Source organism: Parasteatoda tepidariorum, chromosome 4 (genome assembly GCF_982258835.1).
Source record: "Parasteatoda tepidariorum strain Cologne lab strain chromosome 4, Ptep-v5.0, whole genome shotgun sequence".
Taxonomy (NCBI): Eukaryota; Metazoa; Arthropoda; class Arachnida; order Araneae; family Theridiidae; genus Parasteatoda; species Parasteatoda tepidariorum.
In genome coordinates this window covers 87,727,182-87,754,207 of record NC_141758.1, presented here as the reverse complement: position 1 = coordinate 87,754,207, position 27,026 = coordinate 87,727,182, and the positions used below count along the sequence as shown (strand labels likewise).

At 30.9% G+C, this 27,026-nt stretch overlaps 3 protein-coding genes and 1 non-coding gene across 4 annotated transcripts; 2 read left to right on the top strand and 2 right to left on the bottom strand.

Annotated features, from left to right (window-relative positions):
- The first annotated feature begins 2,088 nt into the window (after positions 1-2,088).
- Positions 2,089-2,952, top strand: Dpm1 (Dolichyl-phosphate mannosyltransferase subunit 1). Its single transcript, XM_016071180.5, has one exon. It carries the CDS (start codon positions 2,190-2,192, stop codon positions 2,904-2,906), a length of 717 nt encoding a protein of 238 aa, XP_015926666.3. The 5' UTR covers positions 2,089-2,189; the 3' UTR covers positions 2,907-2,952.
- A 9,529-nt stretch (positions 2,953-12,481) lies between these two features.
- On the bottom strand, positions 12,482-20,218 carry RpS16 (ribosomal protein S16). The gene is made up of 5 exons (XM_016071175.4): positions 20,062-20,218; positions 17,934-18,035; positions 17,691-17,787; positions 16,777-16,824; positions 12,482-12,661 (listed from the first exon to the last, which is right to left on the bottom strand). Exons 1-5 carry the CDS (start codon positions 20,113-20,115, stop codon positions 12,516-12,518), a joined length of 447 nt encoding a protein of 148 aa, XP_015926661.1. The 5' UTR covers positions 20,116-20,218; the 3' UTR covers positions 12,482-12,515.
- LOC122268947 (small nucleolar RNA SNORD61) lies at positions 15,562-15,630 on the bottom strand. The gene has a single exon (XR_006224806.2). It is a non-coding gene; the product is annotated as a small nucleolar RNA SNORD61 (small nucleolar RNA).
- Positions 20,219-21,806: 1,588 nt separating the features above from the next.
- Positions 21,807-23,967, top strand: LOC147811908 (uncharacterized). The gene is made up of 2 exons (XM_087162279.1): positions 21,807-22,355; positions 22,666-23,967. The coding sequence occupies exons 1-2, from the start codon at positions 21,807-21,809 to the stop codon at positions 23,965-23,967; spliced, it is 1,851 nt and encodes a 616-aa protein (XP_087018405.1).
- The last annotated feature ends 3,059 nt before the right edge of the window (positions 23,968-27,026 follow it).

The window sequence follows — 27,026 nt, the reverse complement described above, 5'->3', positions numbered from 1 at the left end:
TGTGGCATGTGTACAGATGGATGGAAATGGAATTTCTGAAGTTGAAAACAAATTGTAAAATTTGTATTGGAATTTTTTTTTTAAAGATTACGTTACATTTGAATTTTCAACTGTGTAAGAATTAATCACTTTTAATGAATAAAACGTGGAAAAAAATGCAAATAATTATTAAATACAATCTAGTTTAAAGAATAAATGTGTTAGTCGAACAACATTATTATCACAATAAAACTTAATATTGATATTTCAACTGTAACTGTTGTACCTATTTTCGAACTTATTAATTATTCTTACTGTTCATGTATTTCATTTCAAACCTGGAAACAGACTAAGATCGAAATACAAAAATTAGAAACCTTTCAAAACAAATGTTTAAGATTTATTTTTAAAATTTTCTGGCCTTACAAAGTATCAAATCAAAATCTATTAAAGAAAGCTAAAATAAAAACAATCGAAGATGAAATTAAAAAACGAAGATGGAGCTGGCTCGGACATATCCTTAGAATGCCCAAAGAAAAAATTTCATCTGTTGCGCTTACATGGGCCCCTGATGGTAAGAGAACAAGAGGAAGACCCAGACTTACCATCCAGCGCATGTTTTTGGGCGAATTAAAAGAATGTGGAATATCTGGCTGGGAGGAAGCAAGATCTATTGCTAAAGACAGGAGGCGTTGGAGGGATATGCTGGAGGCCTTAAGTGCCCAAGGCACGTAGAGGATAAGTAAGTAAGTAAGTAAGTCATGTATTTCATTTCAATTTTCAAATTCAGCTGTTTACTTGAACAATAGGGCAAAAATCTTAAACAATTTTTATCACAAAACATATTTATAATGAAACTACATAAATTATTTATGCTACGTCCTGTGATTGCTTTTTTTAGGTGCACCTAAATACTTTTCATTTTTGAATGCTTATAAGTTTAATTTTTTTAACTCTAATCTGAAATATTTAGGATCCTCTCAATCATCTTATCTTTCATAATTTATTGCTACCAGCTGTCGAGTAAACAGCCTATTTTGTAAGTTTTTCGTTCATGCGTATCCTTTCTCAAAAGGTTGGTGGAGGGAAGGGAAGCATCAGTTAAAAAAAAGTTTAGATAGAAAGATAGTGGTGGTGCCATCTACAGAAGCGTTATTGAAATATAAGAAATTTTTAAAATGATTTGTGTAAATTTGTAATTAAATACATTGAGTTTGGGAAAAGAATACAAAAATTATGTGCTAATTAATTCGAATTATGTTAGTCAATTTAATGCAAAAATTTCCTTATTTTGTCGATGATTTTAATCAAGTCTATTCTATTTCGCATTGAAGTTAAAAATATTGGCCCAAACTTTTTAAATTCATTACTTTGTCATGAACTCATACTCCCCTCAAATATGACGGAAAATTTACCTACACTCAATAAATAAGTGCCTCAAATTTTACATTATTGCCTAGTCTAATTAAGGAAACATGCTTTATATTAGTCACACCAATTGCATCACGAGTATGCTTGGGTCACATTTTGTTATGATTATGAAATATTTCTTTTGTATTTTTTATTAAATAATCATGTGAAGACTCTTGAGTCAATGAAAAACGAGTGAACAAAAGAGATCTTATTATGAGCAGTAAATATATTTTATTCAATACATGAAATGCTGCCTTTTCTTTACATTGAATGATCGTTAAATACTAAGGATTGTATAAATATATTTGCACTTACAAACTATAAATAATTTATTCGGATTTCTGTTCGCAATTTTTGCATTTTAACGTCTCAATCACCAGTCATTACATTGTACATTTAACATCAAATAAAGAAAATAGGAAAGAAACTGAACATAGATTCTTGCAAAGCTTTTTATTTATTCAACGTTCATTAATTAATTAAAAAAGATGATCATTCAACAACTAAGGAAATACATATTTCTAATGAAAAGGCAGAAAATCAATACTTCGAATAAAATATAATTACATACCCTTTTAATAATCTTTCTTATTTCTTGATAAGCTTTGATTCTGGAAATTAGCGCGCCATTTTCTGTTCTGTAGACGTCTGTAAGAAGGACAGGGAGCAGGCGTTACTCATTATGATTAGTATACTGCGCATGCTTGAAAACATGCCTGGAAGGGTCATCCTGTTTCCTGAGGATTCACAGGCATCCTCACGCTATACACTACCTCCAAATTTTCCCATCTGCCAAAATGAAACCGAAATATAGTATCTTACTTCCTACTTATAATGAAAGAGAAAATTTACCTATAATAGTTTGGTTGATAGTCAAATATATGAATGAAGGTCATATTGATTTTGAGATAATTATAATCGACGATGGTAGTCCGGATGGGACTCAGGAAGCAGCTAAACAATTAGAAAAAATTTATGGCTCCGACAAAATCGTCTTGAAACCACGGGAAAAGAAGCTAGGACTAGGAACTGCTTACATTCATGGCATTAAACATGCTACTGGAGATTTCATTGTCATAATGGATGCTGACCTTTCCCATCATCCCAAATATATTCTGGACTTCATAAAAAAGCAAAAAGAAGCCGATTATGATTTAGTATCTGGAACTCGTTATAGCGGAAACGGTGGTGTAAACGGATGGGATTTTAAAAGAAAATTAATTAGTCGTGGTGCTAATTATTTGACACAAGTACTACTACGCCCTGGTGCTTCAGACTTGACCGGAAGTTTTAGACTGTATAAGCGAGATGTACTGAAAAAATTGGTGGAATCATGTGTATCAAAGGGTTATGTATTTCAAATGGAAATGATTGTGAGAGGCCGAAATCTGGGATTTTCAATTGGTGAAGTTCCCATTGTTTTTGTTGATAGAATTTATGGTGAATCAAAGTTAGGGGGAAATGAAATATATCAATTTGTGAAAGGTCTGTTATACCTGTTTGCTTTTGTGTAATGAAAACTGTTGACTTTGTAATTTATTAAAGTTATTTTGAATACTTTTTATGTTGATATATTTAAAATGAAGCGTTTTTAGTTACTCATAGTTTGAATAAATATGGGAACTTTTTAAACATTTAGCTCCTGGGCTGCAATAGCGGCACAGCTCAAAAAAATCATGTTTTAAGATTAGTGGATTTAAAGTTTTCATTGCTAAGGAAAAGGCATAAAAAATGCTTTAGTTTGCTTAAACAAATTACCTTCGAGTTGAGTTATGAATTGTGCTAATATTGCTGCTGAAAAGGATGTGTATTTTCATATTTACAACTGTTCAAAACGTGTGTTTTTCGAGTTGTGCCCCTATTGCAGTCCATGAGCAATATGAAACAACTGTTTAAAATATACAATATTGCAATAATATTTCACAAATGACAAGATTTGATTATTTTAGACATATTTCACTACTTATTTTAAATGCGTATTAATTAATATTAAAAGGACATAAAAATTTAATCTTTGCCTAAATAAAAGATACCGAAATATTTTTATTTTATTTTTGCAGTAGAGGAAAGAATTTTAAGTCAAATATAAAGATAGTTAGAAGACGCATATTTTACTCTTCCAAGGCAGAATTTTTCTAAAGGAACATTTCTTTTTTCAAAATAAAAAAGAAAATTAAGCTCCCTATTTTGTTTTGATGATTTACAAAATTCTCTTTATCGTGGATTTTTTGATTCTCAAAATGTCTACAACTACATTTTAATACATATTCTAAAATATTAATTTTCATTTTATTATTTCTTGTGACTAAATTTTTTGCAATAGTGAAGGTTTATTTTATATGTATGTATGGAAATAAATTATCTTTATTTTTTTTGTATAATTTAAAACACTATATTTTTAATTAGAAATTTCAACTGTACTCTTGGGCAATTGTTCCTGTCACTCTCTGCTTTTTGAATACAGTCTTGTAAATAGATTAAATAGTATCTCATTTTAGCCTCCTGACATGGAGGCTAATAATAATTCAGGCCATATTAAATACAAGATTGACTTGCTTAAAATATTTACCATTTATTTATTAATTTTTATTTATTACTGTACGAAATCTAATAATATTTCATTGAAGTTATTGTTCAACTATTCAGAAGTACTTACAGAAAGTTCTATCAAAAATGTAAGAAATTCAATATTTTTGCTGTGCATATGTTAAATAAGTTTATAATCTGTACATATAAAAGGCAAAGCTCTCTCTCTCACTGATCATTTCTATCACTTTCCATGAAGTTAGAAAGCTAAACTTAAAAACATGTTCTTACTAAACAAATTTCAAATCAATATTTTGTAATTACTGTGGTAATTAACCTAATTTACAGTAATGCTAAGTAACATGATTCTACCGAGATAAAAGTCTCAAACTTGGACTGTATTCAAATTTTAAAGATAAATTTAAAAAACAAAAATATTATTTATATTAGGCTGAAAGTAGTTTGATATTTTGTAACTATCCCTATTGGAAATTATACAAAATAAAAGTTTCTCACTATTATGAAAGTTTCAAATTTCAACTATAGGTTTATCAGATAAAAGGTAGAACTAAAGAGTTCCATTGAGAATATATTTGAGTATTTAATGCTCAGAATAGTAGTTCTAAGTAACACAATTCTACCAAGATAAAAGTCTCAAACTTGAATTGTATTCAAATTTCAAAGATAAATTTTTTAAAAAAAATTATTTCAATATTCGGCAATTATCACAGTATTTAAGCGCAATTGACTGTAATGATATTAGCTGTTTCCCTCCATCTCCTACCAATTGTTTGATGCAACATAGCTCATTCTAGCTCTTGCGCTATTACACAACGAAAAGATGTGTTTGTGCAGGCATAAAACTATGTGGAACCCAAAATGTTGAGTTTGTGTAGGTGGACAACTTACAGCCAATTTGTCTTACTGCATTTAAAATTCTAAAGTCAAAGATTCAGAGCAAAGCATTGAATTCATGCAGGTAAAGAACTATATTTTTGTGGAACCACAAAGCAATGAGTTCATATAGACAAACAAGTTAGTAGCTAGTTGGTGTCAAATATGTTCTTTAGCAAAAGCAACATAAACTGAATTTTTTTTGTTAAAGAATCCGGTAGTTTCAATGAATATTTTCAAATTAAAAGAATTCAGCAGTAGGTATAGTTTATACAACTTAGATTAATAGAATATAGTCTGACAAAGTGCAAACAATTCTATTTTCTGGCATTTCTTCCAAATTATCATTAATGCCCTATCAGTTAAAAAAAAAGTGTCAAATCAGCTATAGCTATTCCAACAAATGAGTGTGAAAGAAAAATTTTCATACTGAAGCTAATACTCTTGCATAACAGTAAAAACATTTCACATTGGTCAAAAATATTTTACGAAATTAAAGTGAAAATTTGTACGTACTTATTTTTCGCCTCTACCGTGAATGTAGCATTGGGTCTACGGTAGGTTTTCTTCTGTACTTATTAAGCTTTTTTTAACCTCTTTTAAGAAGGATTAAGGTGTCTTAACTCTTGTACTCTAGGTCCTTTCAACAGTTTAAAAAAAAAAAAAGGCACAACTCATTTTATTCACAAGCCATATAACGCCTGGAGACCACTTAATCATGTTTTCACTAACTGAAAAAGACATAAACGGAACATTTAGAGTGGTGGTAGATTATCATGGGTGCCATTCCAGAAAAATCTCAAGATTGAACTCGTTTTTTGATAAATTAACACTGTATAGCGCTATTTTGAAAGCTTTTCAGCAATTTATAGCTCTTTTTTATGAGAACGACCCACATATTATACCAGAAAAAAAAAAATTTTACAAAAAAGAAAGAAAAAAATTTTTCTTTATTTCAGTAATTTATATTTTACAGTAAAAAAAAATCTTGTAGATATTTTTATTACAATTGTTAAATTACACCACAAATTTTTCTCTTGCTGTCATGTATATTTCAACTTATTTTATACTTCATCATCATAGATCTATAAATTTGGTACTTTAAAAAAATTATCTTAATTTAACTTTGGCTACTATCTCAAAATGTTTGTGGAAAAAATGCAGACTCAAGCAGATTTAGATTCAACAATATTTTGTTTAGACAAGCAGATGTTGAAAGTCGATCAATCTCATTCTTTCATTGTGGTGCAACATCATTACTTTATCATTTTGCAATAATTATGAAAAACAATGTTTTCATTAATAGTAATAATTTCTCTATTTTAACATGAAAATAAATTTTTTTATAGAAATAATTGAATTCGTAAATGAAGACTTAATTTGAAATGAAATATTTATTGGAGTACGGAAAATCATTCCACTGATCTTTTCTCAAGACTAATTTCAGGCCCAAGGACTGAAGTCCAAAAGGCTCCATTTGTGTTTTGAGAAATACACTTGGATTTAGTCATCAAATTATTGACAAAAAATTTTTAAGCCAACAATATGAGACCATTGCGTGTAATATGAATTCCGATTAATCCCATGTAGTAATTCCTTTGAAATTGCTACTTTAAACTGAGACCTACTCATAAGTCCCCTTGTCTTTCTAAATATAGTTGTTGCATGTAATAAACAATAAAATTAGTCAAACTATAAATGCATCATATATTACCATTTCATTGATTATCATATTGTAATATACAATAATAGTGGCCATAATATGGTTTCCATAAACAGCCGAGCTTCTTGAAATTATATTTATAATAATTTTAAACCTTTCATATATGTGAACTTGTATTTTCTGAGTTAAAACGCTTCCTTTTTAAAAATTTGAGCAGATCTAGTAATATTTAAGAAAACAAGCCTTTGTGTCATTTATACTCAATCCAATTCTTAGAAATTTAAAAATTAGATGTAACACGCAGTTTAAAAGAAAATTAAAAGTCATTTTAAGCACTCAAAAAATATTTTTTAGCACTTTTTTTAATGAAGAAAGTCATAATTAGGATATGAGCACAAATAAAAACATTTTTTCATTCCATTGCAGAATGTTCTTATGGAAGAGCACTAAATAATGTAACACAGTAAATGAGCTCTTGTTAACATGTTCTTCCTTTTTGTTCAATCTTAATGTTTTTAGTAAGTTTGTGAAGGCAAATTTCGCAAAATTTTTGGGGTCTATTTATTTGATTCTCTTTTAAAAAGAGAAATTTTAATAATTTTTGTGCATAACATTCGCTGGTTTTCTCGGACGATTTTTAATGTTTTTCATGGAATAGAATTTTGTTGAATAATTTGTTTGTTTTTGATCAAATACATATACATCTATTTACTTATATTCATAGAATAAAATTGAACCAATCTTAATTTCAAACAAACTGGTATCAAATTTTGTCAGTTCTGCTGACTTTGTAATTTATTAAAATTATTTTGAATACTTTTTATGTTATTTAAAACGAAGCGTTATTTTAAACGAAGCTCAAATTTTGTCAGTCCGGAAACCGATTCAGGAGTAACTAGAGCTGAACTTTCACGGAGTAGATATACGGAGTCTCACCGGTATGAATCGCTTTAATTGGTGATAATTCGGGTTTTTTTTTTTTTTTTTCTTAAAAAAATATTCTTTTAAATGGCACTGATTGTGTTCAATATGCTGCATCATTCCGTTACAACTAAAGCTATTTCTGAAATTTAATAAAAGTATTTATATTAGTTTCAATACAAAAATTATCAAGATATAGTTGTTGAAATTCAAATTATTTACAATTTTTAAGTACAGTAGGGAACCGATTATCCGGAACGATTCCGGATAACTGATTTTTCCGGTTTTCTGAATCGCTACAAAAAGCCGTTTTTTTATTGTTAAACCCAACTAAAAAAAATTTTTTTTTGAAATAATCTTAAAAGGAAGAAAAAACGATGAAGTAATACACTAATGATTATTTCCAAAATGATGGTAAGGTGAAAATCTTTCAAAAAAGAAAGAAAAATCCTAAAATCTTATGAGGAAAAAAAAAAAAAAAATTTTTTTTTAAATGGCGGGAAAATTTATCGAATTTCGTTCCGGTTTTCCGGATAACGGGTTCTGTACTGTAATAATAAAACAGTTTGGGTTTCTTTTTTCAATCGTGGTAAACAATGCATTCACGATTAGTTTTACGATTCTCGTTTTTCACAATTTAGGTTATCACTTCACGAATTTCCGCACTTGTACTCAAATTCACTCAGTAAATAAACAGCTTTTTTATGAACCAAGTAAGTCACATTCACTTTCAACAATTCTTTTAAGTGAACAAATCAGCATTAGCGCAAAAAAAAGGTAAGAGTCATGAAAGCCTCTCGTCTTTAGCCCATTGCCAATGTAACTGATTTGTTTCTACCAAAGTATAATTTGCATCAGCACGGCAATCTCTGCTAATAGGGAACAAAATAGCGTTCAACTATTTCTGTGTTTCGTTCATATGTAGATTGCTATCAGTTTTGTCAAACATAAGTACGCTTATCATTTTGAATCTCACACTTAGAGCGCAAGCATCTCAGAAGTGTTGATGAGCCCCTTCTTTACAATTTTAAAATAATCCGAAAAAGTAGTTAACGTTTTCGTGATGGGTATTACTTCCGTTTCTGAAAGAAATTAATTTTTTTAGTAATAAAAAGGAATAATTTATAATTTTCTTAGCAAGTCTGTTTCGTCTGCATTTTTTTACTATGCATATAAAAGCGATTCTACCGTCTCGAATAATTTATATTCTGACAATTTTTTTAAAAGGTACCTATTTTGTGAAAATTAAGAAGATATTTTCAAAAATAGCCACTAGAAATAATTTAGTATGAAAATTTCTATACATTTTCCCCATATATTCAAAAATAATTTTACGCTTAAAAAAGTATCCTAATTTTAAAATTTCATAATAATCATTGTCCGCAGTTTAACAAAATCATGTATTTAACAGTACTAAAAGTATTAGAATAAATTAACAATTGAGTTTAAGAAAATGTTCGAATTTCGATTTCCGGCAAAATTTATAGAATTTTGGAAATTCTATAAATTTTGCCGGAAACAAGGGTGATTGTGAGCCCAAGACAAAATTCCGGAAAACTTCTTGAGTTAAAAAAAAAAGTTTAAATTAAAAAAAAATTTAAACAAGGTTTTTTTCCTATATTTCTTAGTTTACTTAAAATATATATAAAATTTTACACATACCTATACCATTTACACATAGCTATGATGACCTGGAGAAGTAATTAAAATTTACAAATATGTCTTTCTTGAGTTTATGATTATAACAACTATTTACTGATAAAAAATGAATATTAATCATGAATATAAGCTTATAAAGTATCTCTCTGGCTCTCCCTTACAAACAAATAAAATAAACTGTGTTAAGTTCCACCTTTGAAAATTTGATTTCCGGAAACTTCTGTGATAAATGATATTTTGAAACTTCCAGATCACTGTTAGCGAAAATTCCGGAAATCCAGAGCACAATCACCCCTGCGGAAATTTATAAAAAAAAAAATCAGTGGAAATTTTTTTTTGCATTATGTGGCATAAACGAGCAGTTAAGCATACCCAAACACTAGTTAATTTCTAGTAGACAGTTGGAAGAAAAGCTCACTCCATACATTGCAAGGAAAACTAGCTTTTTTTTTTTTTTTTTTTGAAGAATTTTGTGAAGGTACCACTAAATGGTATTAAATTTACTCTGGAGACCCCTGACTAATGAATATATTTGAAATTCTGCATTGTTTTTATGGTGGCAAATATATAATCAAGAATTCTTTGTCTGAAATAAGTCATATTTTTAACATCGTGTTAAGATTGTGATTATGTTTAATATATACGAAAAACCGACATTTTTAAGAAAATTGAGATTTATCGCACAAGGTTCTCATTTCAACTTAAACGCGTAACATTCATTTATAATGCAAAACCTATCAATTTCGAAAATACTAAGTGGATTTTAAAGTATTCATCGGATGGAAGAAGCATCTAACCCTAGAAAATATAGTTTGGCATAGAATGCTAGGTGCAGACAGTGATGGAAAAAAATTGGTGAAAATGAGAAACTTTGAAACAGAAATTTGTTTTTATCAAATCAATATTTAGAAAAAAGAAAAAATAACACTCAAATATAAATTTTTTTTTTAAAAAAAAAAAAAAATTCTAGTTTGCATTAGTCTGTTTCTAATTTTTTTTTCTCCCTAAGCTAAGTCGTGTTGAAAATAAATATTTTGTGCTTGGGCAACTTTTTCAGTTTATCAATGTCACTAGTTTTTCTTTTTGAAATATAAAACTAAATAAATCATCATGATCAACATTGCAAACTCGAACAAAATTGTAGAGACATGCAAAAACAATCATTTGGCATAATTCTATTGACCAAGATACTTTACTCTTGATAGTCAAAAATTACCATGATGTTACAGAATTTTTGCAGTACTATTATAACTAGAGTAGACTAGTTTATAATAGACAGGGTTCCTGCTCAATTATTTCAAAAAAAAATTAGGACTTTTTTAGGACTAAGAAAGAAAAAAATTAGCACTTGATGGAAAGTAAAAATAACATACTTTAGCTATATGTGATATTAAAAATGTACAAATAAAGTGTTTAACGATTCATGAAGTAAAAATTACATAATTAATCTATACATGATGCAAATTGCGGCTTAATTTCGTCACAATCTTTTTCCTCAATTTTCTTTTTTTGACTTAAGTAATTTAATATGTTTCTCATTTTTAGAACACACTTGCTTTTGTTTTCTGACATTAATTTTGGATTGATGCAAGCAACATTTCTTACAACAGAATAGTTTATTGGACATATCTCCAGTAAAGTTTCTAACATTTTGGTGAAAAACTTTCTGCAATCTTTCTTTATATGTATACATAGCTGCCAACACGGATAGGAAAAAATCCAGTAGATTTTACGAAATATAAATTTTACGATAATTGTTGCATAATGTATTAAATTTTTTACACACACAGAATTTTAGGGACTTTTATAGTCATCAAAAAAGTAAAACGGCAATATTTTCCAGTTATAATTGACATTAAACATACTTGAAATCTTATGTACTATGTTTACTCATAATTTTGAATATTATTAGGCATTTAATTCATCAAGGATAGTAAAGAGATTTTTTTAATTAATTTAAAAAGAGAGTTCTAAATAAAAATAAAATGAACATTTTTGAAGAAAAAAAAAGTTTTGAACTTATCTTTATAAATGAAGTTCGCATCATTATGCATCTTAAATATTTATTTAAATATTCAAGCAGGCTATAATATGTACAAAAATTCTATTTCAATAAGGATTTTTTTTTAGAAAATTTACTCAATTTTAGGGAATTTTCTAAAATGTACAAAGACCAGGAGAATTTTAATTAAACCAGTAGACCAGGAGAAACTAGCCTAATCCAGTAGTTTACTGGAAAATCCAGTAGAGTTGGCAGCTATGTGTATATGATCCCGGTCAGAAATAACTTTTGAGGCTAACAGCTATCACCTTTAAAACCTACACTGATTTTTGTCAGAGACAATTCTTTTCATCACAAAAATTAAAATGGCACGGTTTCTCTAGAGAATTTAAGTTTTCTATAAATTCTGGTAATTTGTTCTCAGTTGATTGATTAATAAAATTTTTTTTCCTTGTGGGTGAATCTTTAAAAAGATAGAAGATTGAGCTCAGGATGGGAACCAATGAGCCATTCTGTTTCAGATTCACCTTGTAGAATGCATTATTTAAAATATGAAGCTCACAACTTCCCATTGCATTGCATTGAACACCATGTTCTTTTAACAAATCTTCTTGAATATTATTATAAAACTTCCAATTGACAGCAGGACCGTCCATAGAAATCTGCAATAATTTCTTCAGGTCTATATTTTTGACTGATGAATAAAAGCAGGCTAAAAGGTCATCTGCTGCAGAATGGCCCAGAAAAGCTGATGTTAAGTATCGCGTCTCTACAATGTTCTTACCTGGGTTCCAAAAGTGGATATGTATATCCAACGGCTTCTGCTGTGTCGCTTTGTTCAAAGACTCATCAAAAAGCAATGTATAAAACTTGGCATTATCAATGCACTTCAGAAGTAGCATGCTAAAATGAGGTGCAAGTCCAAAATGACAGAGATATGCACACTTAGATTCACTGCAGGCGAAATGACGTGCTATTGAACTGTCGGGAAACATTGTACTAAATAATCTTCCAGTGTCTTTGGAAGAATTGTAGGAGTAGTAACTTTCTACAACTTTTAAAGCCCATAAAATCTCAGAAGAAAGAACTTCTTTCCCCAAAGCCCAAGAATCTTCTAAAAAGATGGAGGCAGCAGAAGAGCCGAAGGCAACAGAATTTAAGGATTTAGGAAAACCGATTTAAGGAATCCGACCGCTCAAAAAAAAAAAAAAATTCAAAACGCCAAAATAAAAAATATTTAGCACTTTTTCAGCACTCAGAAGAAATTTTAGCACTTTTTAGGCCCTAAAAAAGTTGGGGGGAAATTTTAGCACATTTTAGGACAGCAAGAACCCTGATAGAATTTGAGTCCTATACCAAGATATCATTTTCGATTATTATGGAATACAGTTGTTTAAATAAAGTAACAAAGAATAACACAAAAGCAATTTTTCTGTTCTTTATTAATATTGAAAAAAATTAACGGTAAGATTTCTGGTAGCGGGCTCGAGCACCAGGTCCACCGAATTTCTTTGGTTCGCACCGTCTAGGATCAGCGACCAACAATGACCTATCATATTGGATCAAAATGTCTTTAATTTCCTTCTTTGAAGCTTCATCAATATCTAAAAAAATAAACAGATTAAAAGTTAAGAAAATTACAATTTAGTAAAGTAAGAGTACACAAGGAAAATACTTATTTTTATTTAGTGTAATATTGAAACCAAGCTCATTAATATCGTAATATTTAAACCAAGCAACATTTTCTCTAAATAAGAAAGCCACAACGAAAAATTTATTTTTTATTTTGTGGCTATTCAGTGAAATTTCAAGTACACCATTTATGAAAATTAAAATTCATAATCATTAATTATAATTAAATTTTGCTACAGACAAGTCATCCATAGACTAAGAATTCTTTAATTACAGGTTTCAAAGACATCTCATTTACTATCATTCTACTGATAACAAAATTTTTTCAGCAATGAGCATGATTCTTGATATCAGACATAATGGATAGCACAGAATTATTACAGCTCAGAAACTATACATGTCCAAACAGTAGGTCAATTACTAATAAAGTGCTACCAATGCTTGGGCTAAAACTTTCAATATGTGATACAAAGATATAACATAAAATTAAGATATTTTTTCTTTCAAATATAAACAGCAACAGAAAGAGGTGTTAAAAATTATTACCAGCTGTTCATTATAACTGGTTAAAACTAAAAAAATTCAAACCAAGTTGGCAGCTGAAATCAGATCTTCTTAGAGGAATTAGTAATTAAATCATATATTCATATAGCAGAGATCATCATGTGCTACACAAAAGTATTCCTTATTTCAAACAAAATTATAAACCACCTCACTTATATCATAATTTATAAAACAAAATTAATGAAATAGGCAAGGATACACCAAATACACCTCAAAGGATATAACGATAATGCAGACCTAAAACACTTTTTTTTTTAAAAATCTGAATTGACAAAAACAAATCACATAACGAATTTAAATGAATGAAAGTTTTAAAGGAACCAGGTGAAAACAATCCTTTATCCCTTAGAATAAACACTAAAAGCAATGCTGGCAATCAGAATCGTGTGCAAGCTTAAGATAATTAATTTTGTATTTGTAAGCATTGAATACAGGTAAATTGGTTTACAATTACTGCCTTAACTTTGACAACGATTTCCATTATAGAGGAACTTCATATAATTACATCCAAGAAACAATAGTCCTGATCTTTTTAAGAGGTTTTAAAAATTTAATCATTTCAAACCATTTTATAAAGATCATCACAGCAAAAATCAACTTTAGTTTAAAGAAAGGTGATCCCAAGCTTAACAGAGAGAAAAGAACAATACTGGAATTAAATTATTTCCGAATCTTTATCTTTTCAGGGATAAAACAGCAACAAAATTATATTGGAGCAGAAAAAAATTAAGTCTTTTTTTATTTTCAGAGCAGCTTAGTTCTATTAAAATGAAATTTTGAGCATATAAATTAACACTTATATCATTGAAGCTTCTTAACGGTGAGGGAAAAAAATTGGTACTGTAAGAAGTTACGGCACAAATCTGAAATTTATATACCAACACAAATAATAAAGCTTCGCTATTATTTATTGTCCTTTAGGCAACCTCATCATTAGAATAAACACAACAGGTTTTTTGGAAGCTTATCACATCAAAATAAAGTATTGGGCATAAATAACTGTATAAAAATGCAATAAAGGCAAGATAAACATACCTGCCAAAAAAAATGCAGAAGATTTACTAACAATGAAATTACAAAAGAAATTAGTTTTCAATTTATATTCCTTAAAGTGTTTAAACACAAACAGCTCAAAAAGATCAAGTGAAAACTCAAGATGTCATCATTTGAACAAAGAAGATACCTTTATTCAAGTACCCATAATTAGTTTAAAAAAAAATACAAAATTGTAATGCATATTATCAAAATGCAGAAGATTAGAGACTCAGAGCAGAAAATAGGACAAAAATACAAGAGTAAAAAGTGACTGACAAGTACTTTCCCCATATTTACAAACTTTTCCCAAACCTCTCCCACAACTAATTCCTAGAGTAAAATTTTCACGATTTCATTCTCAAAAAATTTAAAATTAAAACTATAAGAACATTTGAGTTTTAGGTGATGAGTATGAACTAGATTTACAAATTCGCTCCGTTAAATCACAGCATATAAGGTCAACAAAAACAGCTCAGATCTTCTTCGAGGGGTTAATAATTGAATCATTATATATCATTCATTAAAGATCATCATTGCAAGACTAAATATGAGTATCCTTAGTAAAGTTAGGATGCTAACAATGGCACATCTTCATAAGATTTTATAAAGTAATAGAATATTAAAAATTGAAAACTTGCTAACATTACATTGAACACTCATTAAAATGCTCACCACAGAATAATGGGACACTAATTTTCAACAGGGTTGCCACTCAAATCTGAAAAAAAAAATTCCCTGTGTTTTCCCTGTACATATTATAAGCGATATATTAAGAGGAAACAACAATTACTGAGCTATAGTGGGCTAACTATATATATTGCTAACTATATATATTAGTCTTAATTGTTAGAAAAATAGCTGAACATACTTAAATAATACTATAGTAAATGAAATAGTTTAGTATAGCTGAAATATCATGGTTAAATATCCTATAGATTACGCTTTGAGTAGTCACCATTTTTTAAAAGACAAAAGATAGAAACAAAATTCCCTGTATTTTCCCAGTTTGTAAAGAAAAAATCCAAATTCCCTGTATTTTCCAGGTTTTCCCTGTGGATTGGCAACCCTGTTCAAGTTATTTATACGTAGTCGCGGACATAATATTTAACTTCTTAAACCAAGAATTCAGAGACTATTAGAAATTTATAATTTAATTTGTCAGAGCAAAATGGAACCTCTGCTAAAGTAGTAGTATCAGTCTGGAAGAAAAAGAGGCAGAAAAGAAAAAATATCTTACTGTATTGAACTTGTTATACAACAATCTAAAATAATATAGCTCAGATCTTCTTAGAGGAATTAATAATTTAATCAGTTCGAATCATACTTTTGAGATCATCATGGCATAATCAAGGTATAGCAAGATTTACACAAAATACAAAGCTCAGATCTTCTTAGAGGTATTAAAAATCTAATCATCTTAAATCATCCTTTAGAGATCATCATGATATAATAATGCAGGGTGCATAGCCAAATCAATCAACAAAAAATAAGCACTTTTTAAGTACTTTCTAAGCACTCAAAAAATATTTTTAAGCACTATATACATCAACAAAATGCAAAATAATTTTCAAAGACTTTATATGATCATGATAAAATAACTAGTATCTGACTAAGAACTCTTTTCTTGATTATATTAGCCATTATAAAAAGATGAAGAGTTTTTTTCGGTTCAATATCAGACGGTGAAAAATGAAGCCTGAAATTGAGAAAATATTGCAAAATACATCAGAGTTGCACGTAGTGCAAGAATCTCATCAAAACCCCCAGCTCAGTAGACAAGCAGGGATTTTCAAGAATTTCATCAAGCATGTAAAATGATTGGCATTTTCATATGCTACGCACAGACGGGACAGCGAAATAGATTGTGGTTGAATGAATCGTGAAAATGTTGAATTGAACAATATGAAAAGCATGTTATTGCATAATACGGGACGAAAATCGACAAGGTAAGGAAAAAAAAGTCTCATCTTTGAAAAAGGAAAATCGAGCATTTTTTAAAAACACCCAATACAAAAAGTACCTTTAAGGGCTTTAAAAAACAAAAGTCGAAAATAAGCACATTTAAGCAATTTGTAAAAACGATACGCACTGTGTAATGTAAAGCAAAATGTGCACAAAATACAAGCAGAAAATAGTTTTGAGGAAATTTTTTTCTTCCCTTATAAAAATATATTAAATATAAATTTTTTTTTCATTATATTAAAAAAAAAACAGTTAATATAATAATTTGAAAGAATACTAATTAGATACTTTATAGAAGGATAAATAATCAATACGGTTTTGATTAATGGTTTTAACCATTTATCAAATATAACAATAAAATCCTATCAAATATAACAATAAAATCCTAACAAATTACAAATCTTTCAGGCTATCATTTACCTTATTATGAAATAAAATAAAGATTTTAAAATAAATCTTAAACCATACACATTCAAAATAAATCTAAAATTAGATACAGTTTTGAACTTATTCAAATAATACTCACATTTTTGGTAGTATGCAACCAATGCCTTTGAGATAGCTTGACGAATGGCTGAAAATATTCATAAGTTAAAATAGGAACATTTAATAATAACTGATCAGATACATTTAAGTATGAAATGAAATTGAAAGCAACCTTATTCAACACATATTAAAAATCAAAATTGCAAAAAATGGTTTTGCTTGCCAAAACTATGTATTCTAAATTTACATAAATTATTATAAAAATACAAACCTGAACTCTTAAAACCTTAAATAAAATTTACTAACTTGACATTAAATAATGAATGTTCATTAGAAAATTTAGTTGCTAATAATTAACAAAACAATGTACAATATTTTCATTCATAAAATGTAACTAACGCATTTTATAATATATGAAAAAATAGAATTAATGTTCCTGCACCGCTCTCTACTCCAAACATGTGATTGGAAAGCTTATAAGTACAGGTATTTATCTAGTAAATGTAACAGTACAGTAAATGATTACGTAGCAAACTCTCCATTTTTCGTGAAATGCATGCGATCCACCAGATATCACTGCAGGGAGAGAAAAAATTATTCAGAAAAAGAAGCACTTTTTAAAAACGCCAGCTGAAAAAAGTATCTTTAAAAGCTTTTAAAAACGAAATCCCCAACAAAAGCACCTTTAAGTACTTTTTACAAACGCTACGCACCTTGCATGGTCTTAGTTTTTTCACAGGGAAGGATAATATGAAAAACCCGGAATTCCAAGATACCTCCAGAATACCCCTGAATAGTATAAACCCTCATAGAATACTATAAATTGATTGACTGTTATAGATGTTAATAAGTAAAATTAATACTTCTTAATAACTATAAAGATTCTATGATCTTATTCTTTTAAATACCTAGTTCCCATACTTGGAAAACCAATAAATAAAAAAAAATACATACCATATATTTGAGAGACATGACCACCACCTTTTACTCGAACCCTGATATCAACTCCAGAAAATCTTTCTTTACCAAGTAGCAAAACTGGTTCTAAGAGCTGAAATATATAAAAAATTAATAAATAAAATAACATTTCATAACACACTTTTACAGTCACCTGCATTTTTTAACATGCAATATTTTAATCAAATATAATCTACTACTTTACGAACTATATAAAAATGAGCAAAAAAGAACACTTACTTTGTATTTCATTACTTGAGGCTCTAGAAGTTCAATAGGTCGGCCATTTACTTTTAAGAGGCCATTTCCAGTTTTACAATAGGCAACTGCAGTTGCAGTTTTCTGAAAAATTTGAGAATTAACAACTGAAATATTCTCCCATAAATATTATTTAGCTTACAAGTGACTAAACTACTACACACTTAGTTATAAGGAGATATTTCAAAAATGGCATATAATGTAAACAAATAGAAATTAAAATAAGTTCTAATATTTAGCTCTCAGGATTGCAAAAATGGGAGACATTTCCATATTATAATCAATCACACTAACTACAATCGCCAAGGTGCCGAATTGATTTTAAACGCGAAAAATTAAAAAGCCTGAAGAGGTTTTCTAAGTTATGTTTCTTTTTTTCACAGGCTGTTGCAAGAAGTGGTCAACGATACAGAAATCTTCTCCAAAACAGCCTAGCTTTTGTCGAAAATAGTCTGCCTTTATTGGTTTTTTTGATATTGTACAGTTTATTGTTGAAAATTAAGATATGCATTTTACGTATAATAACTATTCAGTAAAATAATGTAAATAAATTATGTTTCATTAAATTTTCTTAGAGCACTAATTTTATAGATAAAATGATAATTTTAATGACATAATTTCAGGTCCACATTTGCTTTAAAAGCAGCTTTTCTTGTTCTAACCACAGCATAATTAAGAGAACCAATACAATGGCACAAGGCTTCATTCTACGGCAATCACAACGGCTAATAAAACAACCAACATGTACAGTACAGAACCCGTTATCCGGAAATCAGAAAACCGGAAAACCAAAAAACCGGAACGAAATTAGATAAATTTTCCCGCAATTTTTTAAAAAAAAATTTTTTTTCCTCATAGGATTTTTCTTTCTTTTTTGAAAGATGTTTACCTTACCATCATTTCAGAAATAATCATTAGTGTATTACCTCATCGTTTTTTCTTATTTTTTAGATTATTTTCAAATATTTTTTTTTTTTTAGTTGGGTTTAACACTAAAAAAACGGCTTTTTGTAGCGATTCAGAAAACCGGAAAAATCAATTATCCGGAATAGCGATAGTCCCGATCGTTCCGGATAATCGGTTCTCTACTGTATTTGTAACAAGTGGCGCAATAAATCTGTTGTGGCTTAAGGTACATGCTTAAGTTGCGCAGTAGAAATATGGAGAGGTTAAGACCAGGATCAAAATTAAGCAGTATATCTTCCAGGGCAATTAAAAGATAACGCCCTTAAAATAAGACTGTGTTTGGCCATGCGATGATGGCAATGCTACCAATACTTCGAGATCAATTTTGGCTAAGTATGAATAAAGAAATATATCTCACAAAGCTGAGAATTATGTATAATAGTGTTCTAATCATTCTGATAGGAGAATATTGATAACTTAGAAAAATGTTTTAAGTATTAGCACATATGCAAAAGACAATTGTTTGTGAACATAAGCTAAAAAATTCTTGACTGCTTTTTTTGCTAAAGAACCTTTATACCATACCGAAAATCACAAGTGGTGGAAACTCATAAGATTTAACCTAATATGACGTGTTAAACCTGTTTCTCTCCAAACACAATACAAAACCATGGTATAAGGACAATAAAAACAAATATTTGATTCTTCAAAAATGGAGCTGCTTTAAGATTTGTGAAATAAGGATGAAATCAAATTACATAAGGCGTAATTTAATATAAATTCAAAGAGTAAAATGAGTGAAATACAGCGAGCAAAGAGTAAATTGCAAATACAGTGTGATTTATACTAAATGGGTTTAACAGAGCAGTGGTAAAAATCAAAATTAATACATAGCAGAAAAAACATACAATTTTTGGAAAGCAATATATATGCTTAAAATCATGTTTTAACTCTTAAAAACAATCAAGAATCTAAAGCAAGAGGCAATCATATTCAAAATGGAACTTGTTTGAAAGAAATCGTCACTCAATATAAATATGTTACACACAATTATTCCACAGAGTTATTTAAACAAGTTATAGCAAAAAATTCAGCAAATATATATAAAAAAAAATGCAAATTCAATCTTTTAGAAGATACACACTTTTCTGACTAGGCTTACATACAGATCTCATTTACACGATGTCATTGTAAAATAACTTACTTTTCTTCCGAACACTTGGACACTATTAATTGCCTCCTTCTGAGCACCTTCCATTTTAACGTTAATTTATCAAACTAATTTTATTATTACGTACCAATTTTAAACAAATAAAACAAATCCCATTAACAACGTGTCTCCCAACCGCACAGATTTCGAGATTTGTAAAAGCAAGGATACGAGTTGAGTTGCGTTTAGAAAATCTTTTTGTAAATACGCAAAAGTGGACGAACCTGTTTGTCCAGTTGGTACCCTTGTCACCGTGGTTTTTGTGTCTGTAATTGGCGATCGAAATGGGCTGCAGGTGGCGTAGAGCAGAACTCTTTTCCTATGGCAACACTTCACATGCTTTCCCCATTAGCGTGTGGAAAGTCATAGAGGAAGGAAGTACGTTAGTTTCTCTCTTGATTTTCATATAGATTAAAATCTTTTAAGTTGGAAAACTATATGGAACTGAAAACTACATTAAACATAGTTCTAAAGAAAAGTATCACGGAAGTTTTTAAAAATATTTTTATTAAGTAAAAAGGAAAAATATTAAGAAAAGGGAAAATATCGTAGTACATTCCTATATAACTGAAAAGAGGAGGAGAGGGAAGGGAAAAGGGCTAAAGGCATGAAACCGGTCTCTCCCCAGATGGCGTATTCGAGTGTTGCGATCGCGAATTACTTACTGACGGAGTAGTGACAGAAAACTTTTGAAAGTAATAAATTAACTAGTACATTCTAAATTAAAATTCGAAACATTCCAAACAAATAGGCGATCGAAGTGAGCTACAGGTAGAGTAGAACAGAACTCTCTGCCTGTGGGAATGATGAGCATGAGCGTGTGGAAAATCATAGAAGATTGTTGTTGTTCATTTACGTCACACTAGAGCTGTCAATGGGCTACTGGTGACTGTCTGGGAAACATCCCTGAGGATGATTCGAAGACATCACAATTTTGATCCTCTGCAGAGGGGATGGCACCCGCGCTTCGGTAGCTCGACGACCTGCACGCGAAGACGACCACTTTACGGTAGAACAGTTTAACGAGAACCAATACCGCTCACCTTCAGTCCCTACGCAGACTGATCAATGTGGTCACCTACCCGCACACTGACGGCAGCCAGTGATACTTGATGTTACGTTTTGAAATAAGAATTGGATAGATTTTGTATAATGGAGAGTTAGGTGAAAGCGTTTTTATTTGTCTCCAAATAACTTTTGACTTATTCGCGATCGCAACACTCGAATACGCCATCTGGGGAGAGACCGCTTTCATGCCTTTAGCCCTTCTCCCTTCCCTCGCCTCCTCTTTTCAGTTGTATAGGAATGTACTACGATAATTTCCCTTTTCTTAATATTTTTCCTTTTTATTTAATGAAAATATTTTTTAAAATTTCTATGATACTTTTCTCTAGAACTATGTTTAATGTAGTTTTCAGTTCCATATAGTTTTTTAAGTTAAAGGATTCTAATCTATGTGAAAATCAAGAGAGAAACTAACGTGCTTCCTTCCTCTATGACTTTCCACACGCTAATGGGGAAAGCATGTGAAGTGTTGCCATAGGAAAAGAGTTCTGCTCTACGCCACCTGCAGCCCATTTCGATCGCCAATACAATGGAATTCGAGTTTATGTTTTAGAAATATGTTGCAATTTTGTATTTTCTTTTAAGAATTTTGTTTAATAAAATATAGGAGTGGAAGAAATAGGGTATATTTCTTGCCGTACTCAACATTGTGGTGACCCGGACGTGATAAAGGAATGGATGCAATATTAAGAAAACGCAGAGCTACTAGAGCTTCCTTTACCAAAACGTTTAATACTTTATTTGAAGAATTAAATAAAGAGTTACCAGATGATGAAGTATTAAAATTTAAAAGTGCCACGTTAGAACGACTCTATGGAATATTAAATGATTTCGATTCAAAAGTACTAGAAAAAAAGTTTGAAACTGATGAAGAATTTGAAATGGAACATACAAGTACAGAAGAGTATAATGAAAAAATGGATCTCGCTCGCGTAAAAATTGCAGACCATTTCAATAAGAAAGTTGAACCTTCCTTGGCTTCCTTTAGTTCGTCGCCAAAGCTAAGCAGACGAAAATTAAAGTTACCCAAGATTGAATTGAAACAATTCGGAGGTGACATTAAGGATTGGCTTACATTCTGGAATCAGTTTAAGCGTATCCACGATGACCTAGAAATGGAAAAAGAAGATAAATTCCATTATTTATATCAAGCAACCGTAGTTGGTTCCAGAGCTAGAGAAATCGTGGAGAGTTTCCCCGCCACTGCTGACAATTATGATAAGGTTATTGAATGCTTAAAAAATAGATTTGGTGGTGAAGAATTATTAATTGAATTTTATGTCAGAGAATTATTGAGTCTAGTTATTAAAAATGCCACAGAACAACCGAGAAGAATAAATGTAACTCATTTATACGATAAATTGGAATCCTACCTTCGTTCTTTAGAGTCAATAGGTATGACCAGTGACAAATACGCAGCAATGTTATTCCCTTTGGTTGAATCGTGCATTCCTGAAGAGATTTTAAGAGTTTGGTTAAGGAGTTATTCAACAACAAAGGTTGAAGAAAATACGTGAATGTAGTGATCCCAAGGATTGGAGACATGTTCCTGGTATTAGTAATCCTGCTGACTTGCCATCTAGGGGATGCACTGTTTCAAAGCTTCTGGAAACTAAATGGTGGGAGGGCCCACTTTGGTTGTCCAAGCCTAAAGAAGAGTGGCCTAATTCAACCCCAATCGAAAATGAAGAGGAAATATACTTAGAGCAGAGAAAAACCGTTGTGGCAACTCTTGCCTGCGAGAACACTGAAAATTCATGGATGCTAGCATATTTTTCGAGTTACTTAAAAATTTTAAGAATGACGGCATGGATTCTAAGATTCCTCAAAAATACTCAGAAAACAAGAACTGAACGAGAGATTGGCGAGCTGAAATTGTACGAATTGAATGAGGCTGAAAAAGTATTGATGAAGCAGATTCAGCAAAAGACATTTAATGACGAAGATATCGCAAGGTTAAAATCTTTATGCGTCTTTAAAGACGAAGAAGGTATCTTAAGAGTAAGCACCAAGTTAACTGAAAGAAAAGACCTTGAAAGCTTTATCAGTCCTATACTGCTGCCAAGCACACATAAACTTGTGGAATTAATGATTTTTTACATGCACAAAAGTATGTGCCATGCGGGGATTCAGATATTGATGTCTAAATTAAGAGAACGATTCTGGATTATAAGATCTCGTAGGACGATTCGCAAAGTTTTAGCTCGTTGCGTGAGATGTAAAAGACACCAAACTACGAGGATCGAATGCAATCCAGGAGTGTTACCTGAAAACAGAGTCAAAGATGCATTGGTGTTTGAAATAACAGGAACAGATTTGGCGGGACCTTTGATGCTTAGAGAAAAATGCAAAGCATGGATAATTATATTTACATGTGCTGTCTACAGAGCCATCCATTTGGAATTGATAACTTCTCAATCAACACCAAGTTTTTTGCTTGGTTTACGACGATTTATAGCCAGACGAGGAAGACCGAAAGTTATTTATAGCGATAATGGCACCGATTTTACAGGAGCTAACAACCTATTTAAATCGTTAGATTGGAAAATGATCGAAATTGAAGCATCTGTGAATAGGATTCAATGGAACTTTAATCCTCCTGCTTCCCCATGGTGGGGAGGATTTTGGGAAAGAATGGTGCAGATGGTTAAAAAACTTCTTCGTAGGGTTTTAGGTCAATCAGCTTTAAATTATGAAGAAATGACGAGCGTCCTTTGTGATTGTGAGACAACAATAAATTCTAGACCTCTCACTTATGTCTCAGAACAAGGGGATGAACTCATTCCATTGACGCCAGCTATGTTCTTGAAAGAAATGTCGGAGTGCCAGATTTAGATCAACTTGATCAAGTAAATTTGAATAAAAGATTAAGGTACCAGCAAAATTTGCGCAATGCTTTAAGAGAAAGATTTAGAAGTGAATACCTTGGGCAATTATTACAACGACCATCAAAGAGTAAACCGATTGAACCTTTGAAAGTAGGAGATATTGTTTTAATCGAAACTGACGGTAAAAAAAGAACTTTATGGCCAATGGCTAAAATAATAGATGTTTTTCCTGGTAAAGATGGGCAAGTACGAGTGGTTCGCCTTAAAACTTCATCCTGTGAACTCGTCAGGCCTGCGCAGAAGATTTTCCCACTCGAAATTTCCTCACCCACTGAACCTAATCTAATAAATAATGAAGCATGCAAGAATAAACCGGAGAAGGACTTGAAGGTAGTTGGAAAAACAGTAAGAACGAGAAGTGAAAGACTTATTAAAGTGCCAATTAAATTTTTGAGCTGAAAAACTTGGACTTTCGGAACAGTATTTTTAACATAGGGTATATTTCTTGCCGTACTCAACACTTGACTTCGGTGATCTGCTGGGAGCCGTGTCTTAGCGATCAGTCCACTGCGGGATTTATCGTAGAAGAAGGAAGTACATTTCAAATAGATTAAAAGATTTTATGTTTGAAAACTATATTGGCGATCGAAATGGGCTGCAGGTGGCGTAGAGCAGAACTCTTTTCCTATGGCAACACTTCCCATTAGCGTGTGGAAAGTCATAGAGGAAGGAAGTACGTTAGTTTCTCTCTTGATTTTCATATAGATTAAAATCTTTTAACTTGAAAAACTATATGGAACTGAAAACTACATTAAACATAGTTCTAAAGAAAAGTATCACGGAAATTTTAGAAAATATTTTTATTAAGTAAAAAGGAAAAATATTAAGAAAAGGGAAAATATCGTTGTACATTCTTATATAACTGAAAAGAGGAGGAGAGGGAAGGGAGAAGGGCTAAAGGAATGAAACCGGTCTCTCCCCAGATGGCGTATTCGAGTGTTGTGATCGCGAATAGGACTGAAGGCTACATTGAACATATTTCTAAAAGAAGGCATCGTGGAAATACAAAAAAAAAAAAAGTGTGCTTGACAAATAAATACGGAAAAAATATCGTAGTACAGTCCCATACAATTGAGAAGTGGAAGAAAGAGTTAAGACACGGAACCCGTATTCTCCCCAGAGATGGCTTATTCGAGCGTTGCGATCGCTTTTAGTAAATAACCTTGAGTTGACAGATCTCATCCAGGGAATTGTTTTTCAAAAATTCTTTTGCACCATCAGAGTCCCGCAGTGAATTGATCGTAAAGGCACGATTCCTGGTAGAACACCGCAGTCAAGCATCACTGGCAGCGGTCAATAAGCGGGTGGGTGACCACTTTGATCAGCCTGCGTATGGTACCGGTCCTCGTTAAACTGATTCGAATTCTGTACGAATTCGCTAGGAGGTAGTCGGGTTTCCGAAGCAAGGGTGCCACACCCTTTGCAGATGATAAAAATTGCTGTGGGATGTCTTTGGATCATCCGCAGGGATGTTTCCCGGACCGTCACCAATAGCCAATTGGGCAACTCTAGTGTGACGTAAATAAAGTACCTACAATTAGAAAATTTTATGTAATTTATTTCTGAAGAAACATACACATTATTGAATAGTCGTTATTAAGTCAAAATAAAAATACAACTTACATTTTTTTAGTTCGTCTGTTTGTTTTTCAAGTCGACCTCTGACCAGTTTGTTTCTGATCGTATACATTCTACAGCAGTATTCACACATACAGTACATTCTACAATTTCTAATATAAGCATTTTTATGGCTAATAAAAAACAAAGATATATGTGGATCTAACTTATTAAGCAAATAATTTCACTAAGAAAAATAATTAAACTGCCATTATATTTTTATGCTTTATGTAAGGTCTTCAATAGAGAACTAGACAAAGACCTGGTTTCTTATAGCACAGGACGCCATCAGCTGGAAATCAGCGCTAACCTCTGATTGGTCCATTTGTGAGTTTGATAGTATACGTCATCGAACGCTCATCTTGAACTACAATTGCCGTCCAACTCAACTGCAGTTGGATTACAATGTGACGTTAACCGCAGAAGCAATGGCGGACAACATCCAACAGCACATTGAAATCAGCCAATCTAAAACACTGGTCGACAATAACAAAATCAATACAAATTCGAAATAAATATTTGTTTACGTTATTAACGCATGCACAATGAGATATGTCTGCGTTGGACCGACTGCTCACGCACGCTGAGCTAACAAAAAAGTATTTTTTTGGCGTCAGCTCTGTCAACTTTCCGCTGACGCTCAGATAAGGCGCTAGTTCTAAGAAACCAAGCCTTGAGCTAACAAACCAGTATTTTGTTAGCGTCAGCGGGACGTTGACGTCCGGCTGACGCCCAGATAAGGCGCTTGTCCTAAAAACCCAGAACTTAAGCTTGAAAAAAAAAAAAAACTAGTACTTTATTATAGAAATTTTAAAGCCAGATTCAGAACTTACTCAAATTTTCTAAATAAAGAAATAGAAACTTCACTAATTGTCTACTACACACTTATATAATTCCACAAATTTTCCTGAAGTTTCACATATTGAATCGTAACCAATATTTATATTATTTAAATTAAAAGGAAATTATTTTCTTTAAAAAATATATGACACTGATAAACTGAATCTAGATAAATAGCCCTACTGACAATAAGCTTAAAAAGATACATCTTATCTATAGTTTGCTAATTAATATAAATTTTTTGCAATGTTAAAAAAAAAAAAACTTAAGCGTCACAGTTGTTTTGGATGTTCAACTTTAGGTGACATTTTGTTCTGCTGGGTAAAAAGTTTAGTATGTACTTTGAAACTTGACATTACTAAAGAGTAAAAATATTCACCATTTGATGATTAGTGCGAAAATTATTAGCTTATAGTGAAAAATAATGTGTGAAGTGCTCTGTAGAAATGCAACAACAGAACTGAAATTTAATGTGCTGAAAAGAACATTTTTATTCGTAAACTTGAGTTTTTTACCGTATAATTACAATTGGTTAAAAAAATATTGGAA

Bases quoted from the DNA above. Each gene is read 5' to 3' on its own strand.
- Dpm1 (XM_016071180.5), top strand. From the start codon at position 2,190: ATGAAACCGAAATATAGTATCTTACTTCCTACTTATAATGAAAGAGAA.
- RpS16 (XM_016071175.4), bottom strand. From the start codon at position 20,115: ATGGAAGGTGCTCAGAAGGAGGCAATTAATAGTGTCCAAGTGTTCGGA. The intron at 17,788-17,933 runs GTAAGTGTTCTT...TATATATTTCAG, and splicing joins CTCAAGTAATGAAATACAAA to CTCTTAGAACCAGTTTTGCT. The intron at 16,825-17,690 runs GTATGTATTTTT...GAATATTTTCAG, and splicing joins TCATGTCTCTCAAATATATG to CCATTCGTCAAGCTATCTCA.
- LOC147811908 (XM_087162279.1), top strand. From the start codon at position 21,807: ATGGATGCAATATTAAGAAAACGCAGAGCTACTAGAGCTTCCTTTACC. The intron at 22,356-22,665 runs GTTATTGAATGC...AGTGATCCCAAG, and splicing joins CTGCTGACAATTATGATAAG to GATTGGAGACATGTTCCTGG.